Source organism: Aotus nancymaae, unplaced genomic scaffold (genome assembly GCF_030222135.1).
Source record: "Aotus nancymaae isolate 86718 unplaced genomic scaffold, 86718_ANA_hifiasm-v0.15.2.pri h1tg000028l, whole genome shotgun sequence".
NCBI lineage: Eukaryota > Metazoa > Chordata > Mammalia > Primates > Aotidae > Aotus > Aotus nancymaae.
Genome location: NW_026988441.1, coordinates 34676477 through 34703614, shown reverse-complemented (window position 1 = coordinate 34703614; position 27138 = coordinate 34676477). Strand labels below are relative to the sequence as shown.

Here is a 27138-nt window from a genome sequence, read left to right as displayed (position 1 = left end):
TTGCTTGAGGCCAGGAGTTCGAGGCCAGCCTGGGCAACACAGTGAGACCCCCGTCTCTACAAAAATATTTATATATTTTTTGAGATGGAGTTTTGCTTTTGTTGCCTAGGCTGGAAAGCAATGGCATGATCTCGGCTTACTGCAACCTCTGTCTCCTGGGTTCAAGCTATTCTCCTACCTCAGTCTCCCAAGTAGCTGAGATTACAGGCACACACCACCAAGCCCGGCTAATTTTGTATTTTTAGTAGAAATGAAGTTTCACCATCTTAGCCAGGCTGGTCTCGAACTCCTGTCCTTAAGTGATACACCTGCCTCAGCCTCCCAAGGTGCTGGGATTATAGGCATGAGCCACCATGCTGGCCCTCACATCCCTTTCTACCATGAGGCAAAAGTGCTGGCGGTGTGAGCTCAAGCCCCTGCTAGTTTCTGATAGAGGGCAAGGAGTAATGTGATTAAGCCACTAAGCTTTCTCCAGTCTGAAGGGATCCCAGGCAAGTACCGACAGTAAGGTGACCAATATCTGGACAGAAGAGGTGAGGGACAGTAAGGCATCACAGTGGGAGGCTGGAGGCAATACCAAAGGTTCCCCTGCTACGAGGTGAGGGTGGAGGCCCATCGGCGGCCAGGTTAGAAGTGAGGGTACTCACCACCCACCAAGCCCATAACTTTGGGCTCCACTCTCTAGAACACAACAGGCAGAAACCCACAGAGACCCTCTTGGGGTCTTCAGCCTCTCTCAGATAGGGACGTGCCACCCCCGACCAATGACCTAGCTTCCTTCCCTACAGTATCAGGCAGGAGAGCCTGCAGCCCACCTGGCCATCCTGTACTTTGACAGAAGCCTAGCTGTGCTCCACATGATGCTTTAGGGTTTAAATGTATGCACTTGGCTGAACTAGACTGGGGAGGCTGGCAGGGGGAGAGTTAGTCTCAGATAAACGTAGGAGGCTGGTAAAAAATCGAGGTGTGGCTGACAAGTGCGTCAGAGCTGACATGTATCAAGGGTTCTCAGCAATTAGGCCTCAAGAGAGTATGCTTCACACACGTCTCAGCCCAGGCGCACATAGACCCTCTCTAGTGCAAAGGACAGAGGACAACTGAGTGTTCACTGGGCATTGGGCACAGGAATCTAGCCACAAATCCCAGCCCCCAGACAGAGAAAAAGAGTCTGGACGGCCCCATGGAGCCTGGGTGGATAGGGCTGGACTTGAATCCAGAGCTCCACCCTGCACCCTCCCACCCAACCAAACAGGAGCAGAAGAATAAGCGGGAGTTCAGAAACAAAGATCCCGCCCTTACTTTCTCCTCTCCATCTTCGTCCACATCAGCATACATGCCTGCCCTGGCTTCTCTGTCTGGCTCCTCCTTCAGTTTTTGTTTGGGTGTTCTGTCACAGAAGACAACACACGCACAGGCTGGTCAGCTGGGGGACCCTGCACTGGGACCAACAGGCTCCCAGGGCTGACAGAGGCTCCCCTCCAGGTTCAGAGGACAGGTGGCCTCTCTTCACTGCAGGAAACTCAGAGGGCATTTATTACTACTTCAGGACTCACGGTCCTCAGGAACACCATCAACACCCCACCTAAATGTTGGTCAGAGAAGCTAGTGGTTTAATGCAAAAAACAGACAAGGGAATGCCCTGATTTCTGTGGCCTGATGGAAACCTGGACTGCAGTGGAGGAAGACTCATGACTGGCCTGCCCAGGTTTAGCAGAGCTGAGCTGATGTGTGATCTGTCAGTCAGTGACTGTAGACAGCTGACTACACACGGGTCCGAGTCTTCACCTCTCCCTCTGCCATGGCCCTGCCGCTCAGGTTGGGTATTCTGCCCACGACTGGATTCAGGCTTAGTCTCAACATCTGCTTCAGCTAATTGTTTTTTTCGAGATGGAGTCTCGCTCTGTTGCCCAGGCTGGAGTGCAATGGTGTGATCTCAGTTCACTGCAATCTCCACCTCCCTGGGTCAAGTGATTCTCCTGCCTCAGCCTCCCAAGTAGCTGGGACCATGCACCACCATGCCTGGCTAATTTTTTTCTATTTTTAATAGAGACCATGTTGGCCAGGCTGATCTTGAACTCCCGACCTCAAGTGACCCACTTGCCTCAGTCTCCCTAACTACTGGGATTACAGGTGTGAGCTATTGCACCTGGCCCAATTTTTTTTCAACAGAGGTTTGAAGAAGTGCTACTTTCACTTCTGCCCTCGTGCCCTTGCACAGTCACAAGCGTCTATCCAGGCTGGCCAAGTAGTGAAGGCAGAGGTAGGTCAGCCCAGCCGCCCCCATTAAGCCAGCTCAAGATCAGCCAACAGCCACCAAGCCATAGACAGGCAAGCTTGACAAATGCACACTGTTCTAGGCCTCTGGCCTTGGGGCCATTTGTCACACAGCATTTTCACAGCGATAGGTAACTGACACAGCTGCTCACTCGATGGCCTTTCACTACCACACAACACACAGCTGTTGACCAACCCTTAAGAGGGCCCAGAGGTCAGGAGGAGAAATCGAAGCCAAAGTCACCCTGTAATCCCAGCAGTTTGGGAGGCTGAAAGGGGAGGGTCACCTGAGGTCAGGAGTTCAAGATCAGCCTGACCAATATGGCAAAATGCTGTCTCTGGATTCAGGCTCAGTCTCAACATTTGCTGCAGCTAATTGTTTTTTCTTTTTGAGATAGAGGCTCACTATGTCGCCCAGGCTGGAGTGCAGTGGTGTGATCTTGGCTCACTGCAATCTCTACCTCCCAGGTTCAAGTGATTCTCCTGCCTTAGTCTCCCAAGTAGATGAGACCACAGGCATGCTCCACCATGCCTGGCTAATTTTTTTGTACTTTTATTATTTTTTAGTGTCATTTTTTAATTTAATAGTTTTAAATATTAAATATTTTAAATATTTGTGTTTATTTTTAATTTGTATTTTGTATTTTTGAATACAAAAATTAGCTGGGTATGGTGGTAAGCGCCTGTAGTCCCAGTTACTCAGGAGGCTGAGACAGGAGAATCGCTTGAGCCCGAGAGGTAGAGGTTGCAGTGAGCCAAGATCATGCCACTGCACTCCAGCCTGGGTGACAGAGCGAGATTCCTTCTCAAAATAAAATTAAAATTAAAGAAGCTAACTTCAGCCTTCGCTGCAGGGTAGTCTCGCCTTTCACAAGTAGAAGTTGCCCACATAAGAGGCGTATAATTAGTGCCCACTGTTCCACACCAACACGTTACTTTACCAGAATACTTATGCTAGCAATTCAGTTTCACAACATAAAGCACAAAGGCAGGTTCGCTGTACTTACAGTTCTTTGGTTTGACTCCGGAGTCTCTTGTCTTCCTAAGTTGGGGATAAAAAAGACAAGTTAATTTTTTGGATTTGGTTTGGATCTATCAAAGCGTCCTATGGAAATAAAACACCTGAACTTATCCTAGAGTCCAGTTGGTGGGAGTAAAGATGGTCTACCGGCCGGGCACAGTGGCTCACACCTGTCCTCTCAGAACTCTGGGATGCTGAAGTGGGAGGATCACTTGTGCCCCACTTGTTCAAGATAGCACTTTTCTTCTTCAGTGGGGTAAGTAGATGGGAAATGAAACTTTTAGAAAGGAGATACTACAACACTGCTATTTAAGTATTTTTACTTCAAAATTCTTCTGCCACCTGTCATCAGTAAGTGTTGATGGCCTCACAGAAAGTAACCTTATTACAGATCTCCCCTTTCCATATGAAGGAATGAAGTAGGATGGCCCAATCTGGAAAGTAGCTCCAGCAGAGACACAACAACACATCCAGTGAGACTGCATTTATTCATTTATTTATTTATGAGACGGAGCCTCGCTCTATCACCCAGGCGGAGGGCAGTGGTGCAATCTTGACTCACTGTAACCTCTACCTCCCAGGTTCAAGCAATTCTCCTGCCTCGGCATCCCAAGTAGCTAAGTTTACAGGTGCACACCACCATGCCCAGCCTATTTTTATTTTTGGTAGAGATGGGGCCAGACTAGTCTTGAATTCAAGTGATCTATTCACTTCAGCCTCCCAAAGTGTTGGCATTACAGGCGTGAGCCACTACACCCAGCCTGAGGCTGCATTTAAAGAACCAGACATGGCCCAGCATGGTGGCCCACACCTCTAAACCCAGCACTTTGGGAGGCTGAAGCGGGCGGATCACGAGGTCAAGAGATCGAGACAATCCTGGCCAACATGCTGAAACTCTGTCTCTATTCAAAATACGAAAATTAGCTGGGTGTGGTGGCGGGCGCCTGTAATCCCAGTTACTCAGGCAGCTGAGGCAGGAGAATCACTTGAACCCAGGAGGCGGAAACTGCAGTGAGCCAAGATTGAACCACTGCACTCTAACCTGGTAACAGAGCAAGACTGTCTCAAAAACAAACAAACAACAACAACAAAAAACTAGACACATCTTGCCATAGAAGAACCAGGCAAATCAAATCCGACCCTCAGAAACTCCCCATGTGGTAATTTGGGAAGAGATCACAAAGGTTGCTGGTATTAAGACACACATTGCAAAACTTCCTACTGCCAAAAAGAGATCCTGTGAGTGTGCCTACAGGCAAGCGATTTCAATCTTGCCCCAGGTCCTTCTTTGGAGGATAGTGGTTGAACTAGCCCATTAGGACTGCTTGTTCTGAAATGAATTCCAGGTATGCACTGATTGCAACTGCTGTCTAATTTAACTAGAATCAGGGTAGGAAAGGTGATCAATGAAAGACCAACCTCAGCTGGATGCGGTGACTCATGCCTGTAGTCCTAGACTCTGGGAGGCCAAGGTGGGTGAACTCCTGAACCTGAGGTCAGGAGTTTGAGACCAGCCTAGCCAACATGGCGAAACCCTGTCTCTACTAAAAATACAAAAATGAGCCAGGTGTGGTGGCAGGCTCCTGTATTCCCAACTACTCGGGAGGCTAAGGCGGCAGGAGAATAGTTTGAACTTGGGAGGCAGAGGTTGCAGTGAGCCGAGATCCCACCACTGCACTCCAACATGAGCAACAAGAGCAAAACTGTCTCAAACATAAAAAATTGCATTATCTTAGTTGATTCCCCAATGGACAGCTATCCTTTACCAACCTCCTGAGAAAGGCACTTGCTACCCACCCAAGTTGGTAAGTAACTTCTAGTCATTTTTTTTTTTTCAGACAGTCTTCCTTTGTCACCCAGGCTGGATTGCAGTAGGGCAAAAATGGCTCACTGAATCCTCAATCTCCTGAGCTCAAGTGATCTTTCTGCCTCTGCCTCCCGAGACACTGGAACTACAGGCACGTTGCATGCTGCACACTCCACCACACCAGGCTAATTTTTTTATTTTTTGTAGAGACAGGGTCTCACTACACTGTCCAGGCTAGTCCTGAACTCTGAGCTCAAGTGATCCACCCACCTCGGCCTCCTGAAGTGCTAGGATTTAGGCATGAGCCACCATGCCCGGCCCTTAGGTATTAAAAAAAAAAAAATACAGGATCCAACATCTGTATTACATAGAACCTTAGATGCTCAGATTTTACAAAAAAGATGGAGGACTGGGGAAAGAGCTGGTCTGACTTCACAGAGGAAAATGCAATTTTATGTCTGGATGATGCTAAAGAATTTTAGCACCTCCTACATCTGAAAATTAGATCTTCACCAAGATCTCATCAGCCAGAGAAGCAAGTGGGCGAGGTAACAGACTGAAACTCTGACTAGTTGATTAAGCAGCAAAGGTTGGCCAGTGTGGTGGCTCATGCCTGTAATGCCAGCACTTTGATGGCTGAGGAAGACAGATCATTCAAGGTCAGGAGTTCGAGACCAGCCTGGCCAACGTGGTGAAACCCCGTCTCTATTGAAAATACAAAAATTAGCCAAGCGTGGTGGCAGGTGCCTATAGTCCTATCTACCCGGAAGGCTAGGACACGAGAATCACTTGAACCTGGGAGGCAGAGGTTGTGATGAACCGAGATCGCACCTCTGCACTCCAGCCTGGGTGACAGAGCGGGAGACTGTCTCAAAAAAAACAGTAACATAAAATAAAATACTTCAAATAAGTAGCAAAGGTCCTCACTATCACAACCTCATAACCCACCTTCCATGTAGAAAACAACGAAAAAACAAGTTTGAAAAGTGTTTTAGGTGGGGCATAGTGGCTCATGCCTGTAATCCCAGCACTTTGGGAGGCCAAGGTGGGTATATCACCTCAAGTCAGGAGTTTGAAACCAGCCTGACCAAAATGGTGAAATCCCATCTCTACTAAAAATACAAAATTAGTCAGGGGTGGTGGCGGGCACCTGAAATCCCAGCTACTCAGGAGGCCGAGGCAAGATAATCACTTAAACCCAGGAGGCGGAGGTTGCAGTGAGCCGAAATCGCACCACTGCACTCCAGCCTAGGTGACAGAGCAAGACTCTGTCTCAAAAAAGAAAAAAAAAATTAGCACCTTCTATGTCTGAAAATTAGATCTTTACAAAGATCTTGTCAGCCAGAGAAGCAAGTGGGCGAGTTAACAAACTGAAGCTCTGTGACTAGTTGATAAACTAGCAAAGGTTAGTCGGTATGGTGGCTCATGCCTGTAACCCCAGCACTTTGGGGGCTGAGGCAGGTGGATCATTTGAGGTCAGGAGATCGAGACCAGCCTGGCCAACACGGTGAATCCCCGTCTATACTAAAAATACAAAAATAAACTGGGCGTGGCAGTGGGCACCTGTAGTCCCAGTTACTCAGGAGGCTGAGACATGAGAATCACTTGAAACTGGGAGGTGGGGGTTGCAGTGAGCTGAGATTGCACCTCTGCACTCCAGCCTGGGTGACAGAGCAGGAGACTATCTCAAAAAAACAAACAAAAAAAAACCACATACACACACACACACACACACACACACACACACACACACACACACAGAAAATAAAATAAATACCACAAAAAAATAGTAAAGATCCTCACTATCACAACCTCATAACCCACCTTCCATGTAGAGAACCACCAAAAAACAAGTTTGAAAAGTGTTTTAGCCAAAGTCAAGGCCATTTCGATCACTGGCAAAAGCCACCTTCTTCCTCCACGTTCCCCACACCCTGTCCCTGTGTTCTGAAAAGAAACTGGGACTGTATAGAATTAAAGGAGAATTAACAAACTTGGAGGTGATAGAGCTTTACTTTTTCATCTCTTTCTTCTTCCTTTTCAGTGCATGTTCCTGGTTTTACTCTTTCGGGTTCTTCTGCAGGAAGTGGTCTAGCAACTCTGTCAAGCAAAACAACAGACCCCAAGTGTGAATGCCAAGAGCCTCCCCACAGAAGCTGTTTTTATAAAGCTCCTCTTTCCTTCCCCCAAAAGCAACCTTCATTATCTCAGGAGCCCTAACAGATGCATACTCATTTAACATTTAGTAATTGATACAATTTTTACACATGGTTCCAATGTCAGCCGTCCTCAATTCATTCCTTCCAAGGAAAGAGAATTCAATTTCAATCTAAACACTACTGATCTGACCCCAAATTCAACATCCTTAATGAGGATATGGTTGCCATGAAAACTCATGATAAAGCTCTTTTTAAACCTTTTTTTTTTTTTTTTTGAGACAGAGTCTTGCTCTATTGCCCAGGCTGGAGTGCAGTGCAGTGGTATGATCTTGGATCACTGCAGCCTCTACCTCCTGGGTTCAAGCAGTCCTCCTGCTTCAGCCTCCAGAGTAGCTGGGATTACAGGCACCCACCACCACTCCCAGCTGATTTTTGTATTTTTAGTAGAGAAAGGGTTTCTACTAAAGACTATGTTGCTCAGCCTGATCTTAAACTCCTGACCTCAAATGATTAGCCTGCCTCGGTCCCCCCAAAGTGCAGAGATTCCAGGCATAAGCCACTGTGCCCAGCCTTAAACTTTCTGAAACAGTAATTTTGTGATCAAGATTATACAACTCGTAGAAAAAGAAAGGTATAGTAACTATTCTTACCGTTCTTTGGATGTAACTCTACGCCTCTTCTCATCCTGTGTGGAGGGAAGGGAAGAAGAACAAAAAAGATAAGAATAACGGTTTCAAGGGAAGATCAACACCACAATGTGAACTGAAATATTAACATATTTGACACAGTTACAACAAGAGTGGAAAAGGAGGGGGCTTAGGTCTTGGGGAGAAGACCTGAGAAACTCTTACTCTGGTATTAATGCCCTACGAACCCCAAAACAAAGGCAGTTCCGAGAAGTAGGCAGGCACACTGACCATCACTAGAGTTTGCTTAGTGATATGACATAAGAGAATCAAAGATTCTCCATCTTGTGTTAGAAATCTGTTTATCTATTTAAAGACCAGTCTGGACAACATGGGGAAACTCCAAATCTACAAAAAATAGAAAAATTAGCTGAGTGCCATGCGCCTGTAGTCCCAGCTGCTCGGAAGGCTGAGGTGGGAGGACTGCTTGAGCCCAGGAGGTTGAGGCTGTAGTGAGCCATGACTGCTTCACTGCACCCCAACCTGGATGACAGAGTGAGACCTGTCTCAAAAACAAAAAAAACAAAAAACCCATAATTCCCGCACTTTGGGAGGCCGAGGTGGGTGGATCAGTTGATGTCAGGAGTTTGGGATCAACGTGGTCAACACAGTGAAACCTTATCTCTACTAAAAATATAAAAATTCGCTGGGTGTGGTGGCACATGCCTGCAGTCCCAGCTACTCAGAAGGGCTGAGGATGGAGAATCATTTGAACCTGAGAGGCAGAGGGTGCAGTGAGCCAAGATCATGCCATTGCACTCCATCCTTAGTGACAGAGTGAGAATTCACCTCAAAAAAAAAAAGCTTAAGGGCCAGGCGCAGTGGCTCACGCCTGTAATCCCCGTACTTTGGGAGGCCGAGGCGGGTGGATCACGAGGTCAAGAGATCGAGACTATCCTGGTCAACATGGTGAAACCCCGTCTCTACTAAAAATACAAAAAATTAGCTGGGCATGGTGGCGCGTGCCTGTAATCCCAGCTACTCAGGAGGCTGAGGCAGGAGAATTGCCTGAACCCAGGAAGCGGAGGTTGAGGTGAGCTGAGATCGCGCCATTGCACTCCAGCCTGGGTAACAAGAGCGAAACTCCGTCTCAAAAAAAAAAAAAGCTTAAAAGAATAAAACTTGGCCAGGCACGGTGGCTCATGCCTGTAATCCCAGCACTTTACGAGGCCGAGGTAGGCGGATCACTTGAGCTCAGATCGAGACCAACTTGGGCAACATGGTGAAACCCATCTCTACTAAAATACAAAACATTAGCTGGGCGTGGTGGTGGGTGCCTGTAATCCCAGCTACTCGGGAGACTGAGGCAGGAGAATTGCTTGAACCTGAAAAGTAGAGGTTGCAGTGAGCCATGATCACGCCATTGCACTCCAACCTGGGTGGTAAGAGCAAAACCTGGTCTCAAAAAAAAGTCAGAATACATATACATACATGTACATAACACATATGTATATAAGACTGCCTTCAGACTTGAGCTGTGACATCAATTCTCCCCGGGCTTCTACCTCACCCCGCGGATTTCAAATTTACCAGCTTTCACAATCTTGTGAGCCACTTCCTCAAAACACATGTCTCTCCTCATAAATACATACTCCAACTATGTACCCACAAAAAGGAAACAATAAAATTATATATACATACACACATACACGTGCATATGTATAAGCACATCTATCTATCTGTATACACACATATACACTCGATTGGTCCCATCTCTCTGGAGAGCTCGAACTAGACAGGGTTTTTACTTGAACAGACCACATATGAGGTCACAATTATCAAATACACCAAGTTCAGCTAGAGTCAGGAAATGTAAGTGCCAGCCCTACCTTGTCTTTGTCTTCTTCCTTGATGGACTCGTCCAATTTGGCTCTTTCAGACTCTTCCTGAGGTTTCCGTTTGGCAGGGCTGTCACACACAGTGAGGCCGACCATTAGCGTAACAAGACCCTAGACCTCCAGCGGGCCTGGAGTGACTGACAGGCCTCTTTCCTCAATGCACTCCCTTAGGGACAGTTCAGGGCATGGATGCCTTCTTCTCTCCCAGCAAGGGCCCTGGTTCACCAGGATGTTGAAAGATGCTTCAGTTTGTTTTTTTTTTATTTTTTACAGACACAGTTGCGGTTTTATTGCCCAGGCTGGAGTGGAAAGATGTGATCTTGGCTCACCGCAACCTCCGCCTCCCAGGTTCAAGTGATTCTCCTGCCTCAGCCTCCCGAGTAGCTGGGATTACAGACATGTGCCACCACTCTCGGCAAATTTTGTATTTTTAGTAGAGACAGGGTTTCTCCATGTTGGTCAGGATGGTCTGGAACTTCTGACTCAGGTGATCCATCCGCCTCTGCCTCCCAAAGTGCTGGGTTACAGGTGTCAGCCACCACGCCCGGCACAAGGCTTCAGATTTAATGTTTCTCTGAATCATGGGCTTAGAATGCTGTCTTGCCATCTTGCAAGTCCTAAGAAATCATGGGTTTCATAACTGACCAACAGCTGCTGGTGTCAGAGAAGAGGTGTTACACACCTCTCTGATGGAGGGACACAGTACCATCCATAAAGTCAGCCTCAGACCGGGCACAGTTGCTCACGCCTGTATTCCCAGCACTTTGGGAGGCCAAGGCAGGCCAATCACCTGAGTTCAGGAGTTTCAGACCAGGCTGGCCAACATGGTAAAACCCTGTCTCTACCAAAAGTACAAACATAAGCCAGGGTGGCAGGCACTTATAATCCCATCTACTCAGGAGGCTGAGGCAGGAGAACTGCTTGAACCCAGGAGGTGGAGGTTGCAGTAAGCCGAGATCATGCCACTGCACTCCAGCCTGGGCAACAGTGCAAGACTCCATCACTCACACATACATACACACACACACACACACACACACACACAACCCATAAAAAAATAAAAAGCTGGAATGTGATCAGGCCTGTAGTTCTATCAGTTTATAGGGAACATAAGACAAAGGGACCTGTGGAACACCACAAGAATACAATCAGCACAATCTAGAAACTATTGAATGAATTTTTTTTTTTTTTTTTTAAAGATGGGGTTTCACCATGATGACCAGGCTGGTCTTGAACTCCTGACCTCAGGTGATCCACCCACCTCGGCCTCCCAAAGTGCTAGGATTACAGGCGTGAGCCACCGTGCCTGGCCCCAAATGAATGAATCTCTTCAAGTAAACAGCAAGAAGAGAAGAGAAGGAATTAAGGAATTTACAAGAAAATAGGAGGGAAAGAATCTATAACTTTAAGAAACAAGTCAACCAAAGGGTGTTGGTTTGCCACAAAAGCTTGTTCACCACAAAGGAAGAAATGTGAATACCAACTATATATTTGATATTAGGAAATTCTTACATTTTTATAAGGCATCAGAACAGTATTATACTTTGTCTTGTTAAAAAGACTATTTTGGCCGGGTGTGGTGGCTGATTCCTCCCAGCACTTTGGGAGGCCAAGGTGGGCACATCACCTGAGGTCAGGATTTCAAGACCAGCCTGCCCAACATGGTGAAACCCCATCTCTACTAAAAATACAAAAATAGCCAGGCATGCTGACACACGCCTGTAATCCCAGCTACTCAGGAAGCTGAGGATGGAGAATCGCTTGAACCCAGGAGGCAGAGGTTGCGTTGCAGTGAACCAAGATTGTGCCGCTGCATTCCTGCCTGGGCGACAGAGTGAGACTCAGTCTCAAAAAAAAAAAAAAGACTTTGTGAAGGGCATAGTGGCTCACACCTGTAATCCCAGCACTTTGCCACGCCGAGGCAGGAGAAGTGCTTGAGCTCAGGAGTTCAAGACCAGCCTGGGCAACATGATGAAACCCGGTCTCTACCAAAAATACACAAAAAATTAGCCAGGCATCGTGGCACATGCCTGTGGTTCCAGCTACTTGCAAGGCTGAGGTGAGAGGGTTGCTTGAGCCTGGCAGAGGCTGCAGAAAGCCAAGATCACACCACTACACTCCAGCCTGGTTAACCGAGCCAGACCCTGCCTCAAAAAAACAGAAAGACTGTTTAACAAGAGCGAAACTCCGTCTCAAAAAAAAAAAAAAAAAAAGACTGTTAAATGTTAGCAATTATTGTAAAATATGAGTAATATAAAAAAAGTTGTCAAAAGGTATCCCATTGTCTAGAAATATATTGAAATATTTAGGGACAAAGTAATCCAGGTGGAGACACACAACACAGGGACATAGATAAAACAATGGCCTCAAGTCTGTAATCCCAGCACTTTGGGAGGCTGAGGCGGGTGGATCACGAGGTCAAGAGATAGAGACCATCCTGGTCAACATGGTAAAACCCCGTCTCTACTAAAAATACAAAAACTAGCTGGGCGTGGTGGCGCACGCCTGTAGTCCCAGCTACTCGGGAGGCTGAGGCAGGAGAATTGCTTGAACCCAGGAGGCGGAGGTTGCAGTGAGTCGAGATTGTGCCACTGCACTCCAGCCTGGCACCTGCCAACAGAATGAGACTCTGTCTTAAAAAAAAAAAGAAAAACAATGGCTGTAAGTGGATAACTGTTAGCTTTAGATGATGGGTATTTCAGGGTTCATCATACAAAACTCATGCTTTTGTGTACATTTGAACTTTCCTATGTGAGTAAAAACAGGTAAGGTTTTCAGAAATGCTATTCATGAATGTCTAGTAAACAGAACTGCAAGGCAAAAACCTATCAACACGGAAGACAGAATTGCCACCTGACACCCTACCAGTTCCATCCCAAAACAGCTGGCCCCTAAAAAAGTCAGCTGCCAATTTATCGAATACTGACCCTTTTGCGAAATGAGATGTGATAGTGGTCTGCCTGGTGCTTTGCCTTGTAATCCTGGGGCTAGGTGAAGGTTCAGCTGTTTAAAGAAAAAAAAAGCATTAACAACAAACAAAAAGCCACTATGAATAGAAACCCCGCAGCAATGATGCAGTTAAACATTACCAAGTTATTGCAGGAAGCCAGGTTCTGAGGACTAAGCATCTTTGCATTTTTATTCTAGTCAATAACGAGCTTGCTAATGTTGGCAGTTAGCAGCTGCCAGTTTGCTGAGCCATATCACATCAGTTATTTGAGGGGCCAAATGCTAAAGAAAGCCAGAAAATAGAACCTCTCCTTACAATATCTAAAGATGAAGTGGGCCAGGCGCAGTGGTTCATGTCTGTAATCCCAATCCTTTGGGCGGCCAAGGTGGGAAGATCATCTGAGCTCAGGTATTCAAGACCAGCCTGGGCAACATGGCAAAAACCCATCTCTACTAAAATACAAAAAAGTTAGCTGGGCGTGGTGGTGCACATCTGTAATCCCAGCTACCCAAGAGGCTGACGCAGGAGAATCACTTGAACCCAGGAGATGGAGGCTGCAGTGACCAAGATCATACTACTGCACTCCAGCCTGGGCAACACAGCAAAATTGTGTCTCAAAAAAATTTTTTTAAATAAAAATAAAGAGCTGGGTATGGTGGCTCACACCTGTAATCCCAGCACTTTGGGAGGCTGAGGCGGGTGACTCACCTTAGGTCAGGAGTTTGAGACCAGTCTGGCCAACATGGTGAAACCCCATCTCTACTAAAAATATAAAAACTAGCAGGCGTGGTAGCACATGCCTCTAATCCCAGTTACTTGGGAGGCTAAGGATCAGGAGGCTTAGGTCAGGAGTTTGAGACCAGTCTGGCCAACATGGTGAAACCCCATCTCTACTAAAAATATAAAAACTAGCAGGCGTGGTAGCACATGCCTCTAATCCCAGTTACTTGAGAGGCTAAGGATCACTTGAATCTGAGAGGCGGAGGTTGCATTGAGCTGAGATCATGCCACTTCACTCCAGCCTGGGCAACAGAGTGAGACTCCGTCTCAAAACTAATTAAAAGGAAAATGAATCGTGCTCTTACACTTAGTCTCTCCATCAGACTTGCTCCTCCTGGGCATGCGAGGTTTGGAAACGGGTCTGGGGGGGCTGTTGGCATCTGCCATTCTCACTCTACGGTCTTCACCTCTTACTTGGGTCCCATTTTCTAGACGTCCATTCACTTCCCGGTTGCAAGCATGAGCACCATTCTCCAAGGACAAATCTTTATTTAAAAGGGATTTGACTTTAGCCAGGTAGCCCTCCTACAGCAGGAAAGGACAATTTAAGCAGCAGTGAATGTAAACAAGTGGCAGTCAAGAGAACAAGGAAACACATTCGTTTCCATCATCATCATCAGGCAACGAGGACAGCTGGGGATCGAGCTGCCTCCTGGTAACATAAAAGTTACAGGGAGGAGACGTTTTTCTAGAGGCTAAGATGCTGGAAACTGACTTACCTCAGATAATTCTTCTTTACGTAATTTGGTTTCCAAGTCACATAACTGATTCTTTATTTCTGTTTGCAGAAATTCGTGCAAAAGATTCAATTTCTCCTTCACACATTCCTAAGGGAAGAGTATAGGGTTAGCAGTCCCCACATTCCCAAGCTATTCACTAATGGACTAATACACAAATTACTGAGCTGCCTGTTCACATCACAATGACTGAATGGCAGGCAACGCTGTCTTGGCCAAAAATCTAAACAGTCATGAAACATGTTCAGGGTTATTTCCATTAGGATCACTTCACTCCTGTCTCCAAAGTGGTGAAAAAAGGGAAAGTTGGAGGTGAGATTGAGACTTATCATGGTTTATAAGAACAATATTGCACTCTGAAAAGTGTTGGCCAGGCACAGTAGCTCACACCTGTAATCCCAGCACTTTGGGAGCTCAAGGCAAATGGATTGCTTTGAGCCCCAGAGTTCAAGGCAGCCTGGGTGACATGACAAAATCCCATCTTTACAAAAAATATAAAAAATTAGCTGGGCATGATGGCTTGAGCCCATAGTTAAAGCTACTTGGGAGGCTGAATGGGAGGATCACTTGAGTCTAGGAGGCGAAGGTTGCACTGAGCCGAGACTGCTACTGCACTCCGGCCTAGGCAACAGAATGAGACCCTTTCTCAAAACAACAACAAACAACAAAAACACAATACAACAGTGTTACCAGGACAAGTTACAATCCAAAATAGATTGTTTAGTAACAGATTGGTTAAAAAAAAAACTATTAGCAGTAAATTAGTGCCAACATTTAACAAGACTATCCCAATTATCTTTGAAACTTCATGGGAAAAAGTGCCAAATCCACTTCAAGAAAACAAACCTTTTTTTATGAGGCACAAAGCAAGCATGTCAGTCACATTTGGTAGTAAGAAAAACTTCAACGTGGAGATTACCTTTTCTGTTAAGCTGTCTCTTTCCAAATCTTTGAGCCTGGGGGGAAAAAAATAGGGGAGAAAACACAAACACTTGTTAAGCAACTTCATTTGCCTGTAAGAATATCACAGTTCTAAGGAAGTTTAATCTGACAGAAAAAAACAAGCTGGCTTTTGTCTCTCCACCACTGTCTAGAGTGTCCTACTGAAATGCCTAATGGTAAGAAGTCATCTGATTTGAAAAAGATTCCCCTTTTGGGGTTGATTTTTCTGATGGTAAGATTATACAGCATCTCTGTAACAGAATATATACATATATACACATATATACATGTCTATGTATAAGTATGTGTAATCCCAGCACTTGTGGGCAGATCACCTGAGGTTGGGAGTTCAAGACCAGCCTGGCCAACATAGAGAAACCCTGTCTCTACTAAAAATACAAAATTAGCTGGGCATAGTGGCACATGCCTGTAATCCCAGCTACTCAGGAGGCTGAGACAGAAGAATCGCTTGAACCGAGGAGGCAGAGGTTGCAGTAAGCCACGATTGTGCCATTGCACTCCAGCCTAGGCAACAAGAGTTAAACTCCGTCTCAAAAAAAAAAAAAAAGCTGGGCACACATGGTGACTCATTCCTGTAATCCTACCATTTTGGGAGGCCGAGGCAGTGGATCACCTGTGGTTGGGAGTTGGAGACGAGCCTGACCAACATGGAAAAACCCCATCTCTACTAACAATACAAAATTAGCCAGGTGTGGTGGCACAGGCCTATAATCCCAGCTACTCAGGAGGCTGAGGCAGGAGAATAGCTGGAACCCAGGAGGTGGAGCTTGCAGTGAGCCAAGATCGCACCATCGCACTCCAACCTGGGTAACAAGAGCAATACTCTGTCTCAAAAAAAAAGAAAAATTATCTGGATTTGGCGACTCACACTTGTGGTCCTAGTTACTTGGGAGGCTGAGGAAGGAAGATCACCTGAGCCTGGGAGGTCGAGGCCATAGTGAGACATGATTGCATCACTGCACGCCAGCCTAGGCAACAGAGTGAGACCCTGACTCAAAAAGGTACCAGGAAAGGGGAGGGGCAGGTCATACAGTTGGTGCCCTTCCCTAAGGGAAATCACCTACAGCTGGTCTTCTCCAGCTGGATTTGCTGACAGCCCATAATATGGTGTGCCACAGAGTGGCCAGTGTGAGAATGAGTAGCCCAGGGCCACAGGATACTGTGGAGAAGCCAGCTAATGCTCCTAAAGGTCTGTGGGAGGTAGGAGCATTTTAATAAGGATGAAATGGGGGAGTCAAGGCATCCAGGGAAGCAATGGAAGCCCACACACAGGGCAGACAGAGGTGAGGTTAGAGGAGGTGGCTCGTGCCTCCTCCAAGAACACAGTCTTCAGGATGTCTCTAACTAATCATTCCTAAGTATAGAACTGCCAGGAGTTTGCCTGGAAAACTGTGGTCTGATCTGATTAATGACAATTAGTGGCTTGACTCTTTTGTGGGGAAAGAGGGAAGAAATAAAAGAACAATAGCTGAGTGCAGTGGTGCACGCTTGTCGTCCCAGCTACTCAGGAGGCTGAGGTGGGAGGACTGCTTGAGGCCAGGAGTTTGAGTCCAGCCTGGGGAACATAGGGAGATTATCTCTTCAGAAAAAATATAAAAGAACAAGAGAAGGCACCAAGGAAAGAGAGGGGAACACAGAGGTTATTGTTCCCAGCCTGGGTGCTAACTGCAGACTGTGGGGTGAGAACAGGTCTAACCAGCTGGGTAAGTGTCTGTTGGTGGAAGGAAGGTGCCCCAGGCAGAGACCAGGCCACTGCCATCTCTGGACCTTCCCACCCAGCATCCGCACAGACAGGTGCTCAGTTATCGTTTTCCCGAAGGGCAGAAGCGGCTCCTCCAGGCTGGACTTCCTAGAGGGCCAGTGCAGGCAGCAGAGTGAGGAATGCTTTGCTGAACCAATGTCATACAATGGCTGCTCCGGGCCGTGCGGGTCGTGCTTCCCCACCAGTGCTGCTCACATCTTAGCATCTGCTGAATGGCAGGCCCTGCTCCAGGAAATGAGCTAAGTCATTAGATGTAGATGCCACTAGGCAGGGACTTCCTGACTTGCTGGGTGGTCAGGCAAGGCCGCTCTGTAGAAGAGATACTTAGCACCCTGCAGACAGAGTGGTAATAGAGACTGCATATTATACATTATATATACTGTATCACTTGAACTCAAGGCAAGACGCAGTAGCTCATGCCAGCTACTGTGTAATCCCCACACTTTGGGAGGCTGGGGCAGGAGGATCACTTGAGGTCAGGAGTTTGAGACCAGCCTGGGCTATATTGAGAGATCCTATCTCTACAAAAAAAAAAAAAAGTAAAAATTAGCCGGGTGTGGTAGTGTGCATCTGTGGTACCATCTACTTGGGAGGCTGAGGTGGGAGGATCGCTTGAGCCTGGGAGGCTCAACTTGGGAAGTTGAGGCTGCAATGAGTTATGATGGTACCACTGCACTCCAGCCTGTCCAGCCTGAACAATAGGGCATGACCCTGTCTCAAAAGAAAAAACCATCAGGATTTCCAGAACAGGGAATCTCTTCCAGGCAAAAGTCATTCCACCCTTGCAGCAACTGGGGTCCAGGGAGAGCCTTAAGTCAGGAGGGCTACAGAAATAGGTACTTCCAGACAGAGGCACACACGCTGTCGCAGCAGCGTTACACCTGACTTCTCAGTCACTTCACTGAGAATACTGGAAGGACTTGGCTTCTATCTCGACCAGCCAGCCAGTCCCTGATCCCGAGGTTGTCTGGGGTGTGAAGGATAAGGCTCAATTGACTGCAGAGACCAAAGTGTCCTTTGCAGAATGGGTCTGCTTTCTTTCAACCCTTCTTATGAACTGGGATATTTAGCCTGGCAAAGAGAAGAAGAGAGAAACCTTCAGAACCCCTAGGATGTCTCATTCAGTGAAGACCTGATTTAACCTGCCTGGCCCCAGAGTGGTAGGTGGGATCCCAGGCAGGCACCGAGGAGCCCATGGGAGGGTCACTTTAGAGACGGCCCTTCCCTGGTAAAACTGTGATGACACCGATCACATCTGCTGAAGCCAGCAGGGTTGCAGATGGCCGTGAAGGACCTAGCAGGATTGAGAATGCCGGCTTAGGGCCCAGCCTGAGACCCTATGATTCATTCCTAGTGTTTCCCTCGGAGATTAGCCTGCCACAAAGAGAAGATAAGATATACATAAACAGCCATGGAGGAACAAGGCAAATACAGCTCATGCCTGCAGGCTTCCCAAGGGAAAGGATATAACAGGCTCAGGAAGAAGGAGTTGAGAGCTCTGTGTGAACTGGGCACAGGAAGCTGCTCAAATAGGGACTCCATCTCGGGACAGCTGGCTCTGGAAACACCTAAGAAACAAACTCAAGACTGGCCACACACAGGGAGAGAAAGGCATCTTCAGAGAGGAGGCTGGCGACACTCTGAGCGAGGGCAGGAGCATCAATCACGCTCATCAATCTTGTTCCAGAGTTAACAAACCACCAAACCAGTCAAGGGGAAGTAAAACCCATGATATCAGAGCCGTTTTTTTTTTTTTTTTTTTTTTCTGAGACTAAGTTTCGCTCTTGTCACCCAGGCTGGAGTGCAGTGGTGCGATCTCGGCTCAGCACAACCTCTACCTCCTGGGTTCAAGCGATTCTCCTACCTCAGCCTCCAGAGTAGCTGGGACTACAAGCACCCACCACCGTAATTGTGGGGTTTTTGTATTATTAATAGAGACAGGGGTTTTGCCATGTTGGGCAGGCTGGTCTTGAACTCCTGACCTCAGGTGATCCGCCCACCTCAGCCTCCCAAAGTGCTAGGATTACAGGCATGAGCCACCGCACTCGACCCTTATCAGAGCCATGTTTTAAGAAAACTAACCCAGCAGAGGTATCTAATACATATTGGACAGGAAGAAATTGCAAAAATGTTAGATTACTCCAATACCTCTATGCCAGAAATGCTGGTCTGAAATACAACACATCACGGCTGGGCACAGTGGCTCATGTCTGTAATCTCAACACTTGGGAAGCCAAGGCAGGAGGATCACTTGAGCCCAGGAATTCGAGACCAGCCTGGGCAACAGAGTGAGACCCTGTCCTTAAAAGAAAGAATAATTAGCTGGGTATGGTGGAATGTACCTATAGTCCTAGCTGCTCGGGAGGCCAAAGTGGAAGCATCACTAGAGCCCAGGAATTCGAGACCAGCCTAGGCAACACAGTGAGACCCTGTCTCTACAAAAGAAAAAAAAAAATTGTAATTAGCCGGGTATGACAGCATGCACCTGTAGTCTTAGCTGCTCGGGAAGCCAAGGCAGAAGGATCGCTAGAGCCCAGGAATTTGAGACCAGCGTGGGCAACACAGTCAGACCCTGTCTGTACAAAAAATAGTAATTAGCTGGGTATGACAGCATGTACCTGTAGTCCTAGCTGCTCAGGAGGCCGAGGCGGAAGGATCACTAGAGCCCAGGAATTCGAGACCAGCCTGGGCAACACAACGAGACCCTGTCTCTACAGAAAATAGTAATTAGTTGGCTGTGGTAGAATGCACCTATAGTCTTGGCTCCTTAGGAGGCTGAGATGGGAGGATCACTAGAGCCCAGGAATTGAAGACCAGCCTGGGCAACACTGCAGAGACCCTGCCTCTACAAAAAATAGTAATTAGCCAGGTGTGGTAGCACATACCTGAGGTCCCAGCTTCTCAGGAGACTGAGGCAGGAGGATCACTAGAGCATAGAGAGCTATAATTGTGTCACTGCATTCCAGCCTGGGTGACAGAGCAAGACCTTGTCTCTAAAAATAAAATACAGCGGACCATGCAAGACAAGTTACAAGTCTCTGTTAACCCAGCTTCTTTAGACTGGCTGCATGGCAGCTGGAGCAGGGCTGCCCAAGATGCCATCTGCAGTAGGCAAAAGAGTAGACGTGCCAGGTGTGGTGGCTCACACCTATAATCCCAGCACTTCCGGAGGCCAAGGCAGGCAAATCACCTGAGCTCAGTTCGAGATCAGTCTGGGCAACATGGCAAAACCCTACCACTACTAAAAATACAAAAGTTAGCCAGGCGTGGTGGCTCATGCCTGTAATCCCAGCTACCCAAAAGCCTGAGGCACAAGAATCGCTTGAACCCAGGAGGCAGAGGTTGCAGTGAGCTGAGATCGTGCCATTGCACTCCAGCCTGGGTAACAAAAGCAAAACTCCGTCTCCAAAAAAAAAAAAAGCGGACCCGCCGAAAAATGTCCATGCCGTAATCCCTGGAACCTGTGAATGTTATTTTATGTGACAAAAGTTACTTTGCAGATATAACTAAGAATACAGTCTTTTAGATGGGGAGATTATCCTGGATTATCTGGGTGGGTCCAATCTAATCACTTGAGTCCTTAAGAACACAGAACCTTCTTAGCTGCACTGAGAGCTAGCAATAATGATGGATGGATCAGAGAGAGATGCAACCCTCGGCTGCTGATTTTAAAGGGAGAGGAAGGGGGCATGGACTGAGGGATGAGATGGCCTCCAGAAACAGGGAACGATCCTCAGCTTAGAGCCAGTGAGAAAACCAGGACCTGAGTCTTACAACCACCAACTTCTGCCAACACCCCAAAACAGGAAACAGATTATCCCCTGGAGCCCCCAGAAAGGAATGCAGCCTACAATACCTTGATTTTCATCAGGTGAGACCCATATCAGATTTCTGACCTGCATAACTGTAACAAAATAAATCTATGTTCTTTAAGCCAGTAAATTTGAGGTAAGACCCTCCACCTCAAAAAGATTATGATTTGCTGAAGGCTCATAATTTTTGAGATGGAGTTTCACTCTGATGCCCAGGCTGGAGTGCAGTGGTGCAATCTTGGCTCACTGCAACCTCCACCTCCAGGTTCAAGTCATTCTTCTGCCCCAGCCTCCTGAACAGCTGGGACTACAGGTACACACCACCACATCTGGTTAATTTTTTCTATTTTAGTAGAGACCAGGTTTCACCATGTTGGCCAGGCTGGTCTCAAACTCCTGGCCTCAAGTGATCCACCCACCTCAGCATCCCAAAGTGCTGGAATTACAGACATGAGCCACCGTACCTGGCCTAGATGACTGTATTTTTTAAGCAAAAAAGTATTTTTTTATTAAGGTAGGTACCATATTTTAGATATAATACTACCGCATAGTCAAAACTATAGTATGCCTTTTTTTTGAGACATGGTCTCACTCTGTCATCCAGGCTGGAGTACAGTGGCACAATCTCGGCTCACTGCAGCCTTGACCTCTTGGGTTCAAGCGATCCTCCCACCTCTGCCTCCTGAGTAGCTGGGATCCCAGGTGCATGCCACCAATTTTGGCTCTGTGTGTGTGTGTGTGTGTGTGTGTGTGTGTGTGTTTGAGATGGGGGTGTTCTTACCATGTTTCCCAGGCTAGTCTTGAACTCCTGGGCTGAAGTGATCCTCCTGCCTCGGCCTCCCAAAGTGCTGGGGATTACAGGCATGAGCCACTGTGCACGGCCTAGTCTAATAATAACTCTTACATGTACTGAGTAACCAAAATGTGTGTGTCACTCACTTTCTTGCTAGATTCACTTTACTGTGGTGGTCTGGAACCTAACTCACAGCATGCCCTCTGTACACACAGGACCATGTAATAACCGGTCCTGTGGACAGGTGCTGCTCTTAACACATTTATACAGATGAGCTCAGTCTTCCTTATACCCCTGTGGTATTAGGTATTTACGGATGAAACACCAAGGCACCAAGAGGTTCGATGACTGAGCCATACAGCTGGCAAGTAGGCTGGGATTTGAACCCCAGCAGTCTGCACCTCTAGAATCCTACCACGGGGGAACAAAACGAAAAGAGTTAAGTCAATTTTGCCTTATTCAGTATGTACTTAGTAGTAGTCAAGGAACTGGACTTAAGGAGTTCAAGACCTAGCTTAATCTAATCACGGAATAACTAGCAGATAAGAAAGCAGTAGTAATTGTGAAGGAGGCTGCTAGCATTGGTGTGTTAATGCAGGCTGTGCAGCGGAAGAGCTGGCAAGCAAGCATTCGACTCTACTGTGCTCCAAGCTGCAGGTACAGTGAATACAGCAGACACACTCTGATAACAGACCCTGAAATAATCACTAATTTTAGGGTTATAATGGCAACATGCTGGGTACACTGACAAAATTCAGCACTCTTGTGGGGAAGCCTACCTGTCTATGAGCAGGCTTAAGAATGAATTAACGCTGGGCACAGTGGCTCATGCCTGTAATCCCAGCACTTTGGGATGCCAAGATGCGTGGATCATGAGGTCAGGAGTTCATGACCAGCCTGAGCAACGAAGAAAGACTCATACTTCTAATAAATTTTTTCAGGATTAGCTGGGCATGGTGGCATGTACCAGCTACTCAGGAGGCTGAGGCAGGAGGATGGCTTGAGCTCTGGGGTTCGACACTGCAGTGAGCCATGATTGTGTCACTGCATTCCAGCCTAGGTGACACAGCGAGACCTTATCTCTTAAAAAAACAAACAAAAACTGAAAAAAGTAAGCTAATTGGCCACGAGTATGTGAGCCTTTATGAGTCAGGCATATTCTCATTTAGTCCAATACCAGCTGAAAACCCGTATCATCATGCCTAGCCTACGAATATAGAGGTGGCATATGCTTGTTTAAGGTCCTCCAAGTGGAGGCTGTGTTTTCAAGAAGGCTGGGCAGGCCAGGCTCACATCCATAATCCTAACACTTTGAGAGGCCGAGGCAGGAGGATTGCTTGAGGCCAGGAGTCAAAGACCAGCCTGAGCAACATGGCAAGGTCCCATCTCTGCAAAATAAAAGGAAATAAAAAGGACTGGGGCCAAGCTTCTCTGAATTGGATTTAACATCATGCAGTTAGACACTTTTATAATTTCACTTCCATTTTAAATCAAGTTTTATCTTGGGAGGATACTGGCACAGCTAATTCAAGAAGATATATCCCCACTAACTGGTTATGAAGTGGTTTGACTATAATCCCAGCACTTTGGGAGGCCAAGGCAGGTGAATCACTTGAGGTCAGGAGTTTTGGGACCAGCCTGGCTAACACTGAGAAACCCTGTCTCTACTGAAAATATAAAAATTAGCCAGGCATGGTGGTGTACACCTGTAATCCCAGCCTCTTGGGAGGCGGAGGCAGGAGAATCACTTGAACCCGGGAGGTAGAGGCTGCAGCAAGTTGAGATCACACCACTGCATTCCAGCCTGGGCGACAGAACGAGACTCATCTCAAAAAAAAAAAAAAAAAAGGAGTGGTTAAGGCAGGGTGGCTCACATCTGTGATCCTAACCTTTGGGACACAGAGGCAGGAGGACTGCTTGAGGGCAGCAGGAGTTTAAGGCCAGTCTGAACAATATGGTGAGACCTCGTGTATACAGAAACAAAAACTAAGAAAGTCAGCTGGACATGGTGGTGAGTGGCCTGTGGTCCCAGCTACTCAGGAGGTTGAGGATCCCTTGAGCCCAGGAGTTCAAGGCTACAGTGAGTTATAATTGTGTCAGGGTACTCCAGCCTGGACAACAGACACCCATCTCTAAAAATAACAAAATTAAAAAGTGGTTTTGGAGACAGGGTCTCACCCTGTCACCCAGGTTGGACAATCTCGGCTCACTACAGCCTCAACCCCTGGGGCTCAAGTGATAATCCCACCTCAGTCTCTCCAGTAGCTGGGACTACGGGCGCATGGCACCACTCCTGGCTAATTTTTGTATTTTTAGTAGAGATGGGGTTTTGCCACCTTGCCCAGGATGGTCTCAAACTCCTGGCTCAAGAGATTCGTCCGCCACTGCCTCCCAAATTACTGGGATTACAGGCGTGAGCCACAGCACCCAGCCTTCAAAAAGACAAAGAGGGCATCAACTCAAATATCCATCCCACCCCAAAGACCCAAATCAGTACTGGCCTGGACCAACCAGGCCACTTAACAAGCCCGAGGAAGCAAAAATGGCAAAGAGTGCTTTCACAAATCCAGTTGGAAGTGTCCAGGTCTGGTGAGGGTTCCGATGATTAATGCACACCTCACTTGAACAAGTTCTCAGGCATGAATTTCATGAACAAGGGGCTGGGACCAGTGCTCCCACTGATACTTGTGCACGGAAGTTGGACAGAGGTATGAATTGCTATAGCCAGGGCCCCCAACATTAGACACACACACATGAACATGAACACACATACACACACACACACAGGAAAGTGTAGCCAGTTCTCATTAGCAAGGCTTCCCTGATGCCCACGGCTCAAAGGCACAGATTTACTAGAAAAGACCGACCATGCATCCTTCACCCTTCCCTGCGCTGCACTGCACTGCATGCTTAAAGTTCCTGCCAAAACACGACTTTCCCAAGCAGCAAGGACCACACAGTCCCAAGTAACAGAATGAGTCCCCCGCTGACGGAAGGCTGGGCTCGCAAACAGGAGCCAGCCCAGCCCGGGCCGGGCCCGAACGATGACGTCCGTCTCTGGAGGCCGCTACCGGGATGCACAGCACAGCTTTTGGGGAAAGGCACTGAGGCACCCCCTCCCTCCAGAGAAGCACCCCTAGGGACCCGGCCGGACACCGGAAGTGGAGGCCGAAGTGCCCGTGCCCGAGGGGTGTCCGTTGGCCGCGGGCTGCCCACTTCCTGTGCAACCAGGCTGGAGGCTCAGGAGCCCGGCACGCCGCTGCGTGGAGAAGGGAACTCTGGAGACAAACCCAAAGCTTGCTCGATTTGGGGATCAAAAGAGACCTCTCCCGCTACCTAGTTTCTAGCCACCAGGGAGCTACGGGGGAATCCACGGCCCATTTTGGCGCCAAACAGCCCGGGCACGCGGGACCGGAAGTGCCACCCTGCCCGCGCCAACCGCCGCTGCGCGCCGCACCACCCCACGCATGCGCGCCCGTCTGTCAGCAGCGGCCAGCAGCCACCCCGAGGGGAAACGACCCCCCACCCAGCGCCCTGCCTGGTCCCCAGAGTCCGCGCTCCCCCTACGGTACCTACCGCCTGCGGACATGGTCGGGCAGCGAAATGGCTGGGGCGGCCAGCGTGGGCACCCGGGCTGGGGTGGTGCGCGCCGGCATCTTGGAGGTTAGAGCAGAAGCAGCTGCGGTAGCGCAGGCGCCCGGGCTTTTCGCGCGGAAACCGATGGGGAGGGGCGACGAGCGGAGGCGGTGTGTACCACCCTGGCCCTAGCGCAGGGGGAGAGGGGATGTACCAAACAGAGAGAGGCGATACCCTGTGCAGACGGCTGGAGCGGAGCGGTTCACGCCGATGGACCACGCATGCGCAAGGCGGACAGGCACCCCCGCGCGAAACAGTGGGCTCGTCCAAGCTCCACAGTTTGCTGGGAGGTGGGCACAGTGCCCGAGGCATTCATTCATTCATTCTTTCGGGCGTGCTGGGAATAAAGCAGCGAGAAGCCCCCATGGGGTTGTGAGAATAGGGTTCTTGAATAAAGTCCTCAGTTCTAATCCAACTTCCATCTATTTGCTGGCTATACGACCTTGGGTAGGTCTTTGGGGCTCAGCCTTTGCATCCCTGCCTGTAAAACCGGGTAATTACACCTACTCCAGAAAATCTTGAGTATGCACAGAATTTGTAGCTAGTACCAAGAATCTCACAGTGTATAGAGGCCCGTGCCACTTCTATAGCCAGTGTGTTTTTTTGTTCCCTTTTTTTTTTTTTTTTTAAGCACCACATGGTTCATGCCTGTCATCCCAGCACTTTGGGAGGCCGAGGCTGGAGGATCCCTTGAGTCCAGGAGCCTGGGTAACATGGAGAAACCATTCTAAAAAAAAAAAAAAAAGTTAGGCATGGTGGTGTGTGCCTGTAGTCCCAACTACTCCAGAGGTTAAGGCAGGAAGATTGCTTGAACCAGAGAGGCAGAGGTTGCAGTGAGCCATGATTGCACCACTGCATTCCAGCCTGGGAGACAGAGCAAGACTTTGTCTCAAAAAAAATAAAAAGTAAAAATATATTAAGAAGCACCATGCCAGACGCAGTGGCTCATGCCTGTAATCCCAGTACTTTAAAAGGCCCAGGTGGGAGGATTGCTTGAGGTTAGAAGTTCAAGACCAGCCCGAGCAACAAAGGGATACCCCATCTCTACAAAAAATGCCAAGATTAGCCAGGTGTGGTGACACACACCTGTAATCCTAGCTATTCCGGAGGCTGAGGTGGGAGGATGGCTTGAGCCCTGGCAGTGGAGGCTGCAATGAGACGTGATTGGGCTACTGGACTCCCACCTGGGTGACAGGGTAAGACCCTGTCTCACTCTCATCCAGGCTGGAGTGCAGTGGTGAGCTCTTGGCTCACTGCAACCTCCGCCTCCCAGGTTCAAGCAATTCTCATGCGTCAGCCTCCCTAGAAGGCTGGGATTACAGGTGCACTCCACCGAGTCTGGCTAATCTTGTATTTTTATTGGTAGAGACAGAGTTTCACGATGTTGGCCAGGCTAGTCTGGCACTCCTGGCCTCAAGCATCCGCTTACCTCAGCCTCCCAAAATACTGGGATTAAATAGGCATGAGCAACCACAACCAGCTGGAATTATTTTATTTTTTTGAGAGATGGAGTCTTACTCTATTGCCCAGGCTGGAGTGCAATGGCGCAATCTTGACTTAGTGCAACCTCTGCCTCCCAGGTTGAAGTGATTCTCCTGCCTCAGCCTCCTGAGTAGCTAGGATCATAGGCACGTACCACCAAGCCTGGCTAATTTTTGTACTTTTGGTAGAGATGGGGTTTCACCATGTTGGCCAGGCTGGTCTCGAACTGCTGACCTGGTGATCCAGCTGCCTCGGCCTCCCAAAGTGCTAGGATTACAGGTGTGAGCCACCTCGCCCAGCAGAATTTTTTTTTTAAAGGACCAGAGCATGGGGGAAAGATTATGTCTTCTACAAATGGTTCTGGGAAAACTGTATAGCCACATACAAAAGAATGAAGTTGGAGCCTTACCTTACACCTTATACAAAAACTAGCCAAAA

The 27138-nt window shown here is 48.0% G+C and overlaps 1 protein-coding gene across 2 annotated transcripts in view; it reads right to left on the bottom strand.

Moving 5' to 3' along the window:
• Positions 1-25293, bottom strand: part of DNMT1 (DNA methyltransferase 1) — a 53669-nt gene extending 28376 nt beyond the window's left edge. Inside the window, exons 1-10 of one of the 2 annotated variants that reach the window (XM_021676661.2) lie at positions 25159-25293; positions 15172-15208; positions 14235-14342; positions 13821-14040; positions 12713-12788; positions 9777-9855; positions 7912-7946; positions 7118-7202; positions 3282-3316; positions 1300-1387 (exon numbers count right to left, since the gene is read on the bottom strand). In XM_021676661.2, the coding sequence (XP_021532336.2) occupies positions 1300-1387; positions 3282-3316; positions 7118-7202; positions 7912-7946; positions 9777-9855; positions 12713-12788; positions 13821-14040; positions 14235-14342; positions 15172-15208; positions 25159-25238 (843 nt within the window). In that variant the 5' untranslated portion in view covers positions 25239-25293. Of the gene's footprint in view, positions 1-1299; positions 1388-3281; positions 3317-7117; positions 7203-7911; positions 7947-9776; positions 9856-12712; positions 12789-13820; positions 14041-14234; positions 14343-15171; positions 15209-25158 lie in introns of those variants that run through there. The other variant, XM_012436256.3, reaches the window with a different exon arrangement.
• Positions 25294-27138: the final 1845 nt, after the last annotated feature.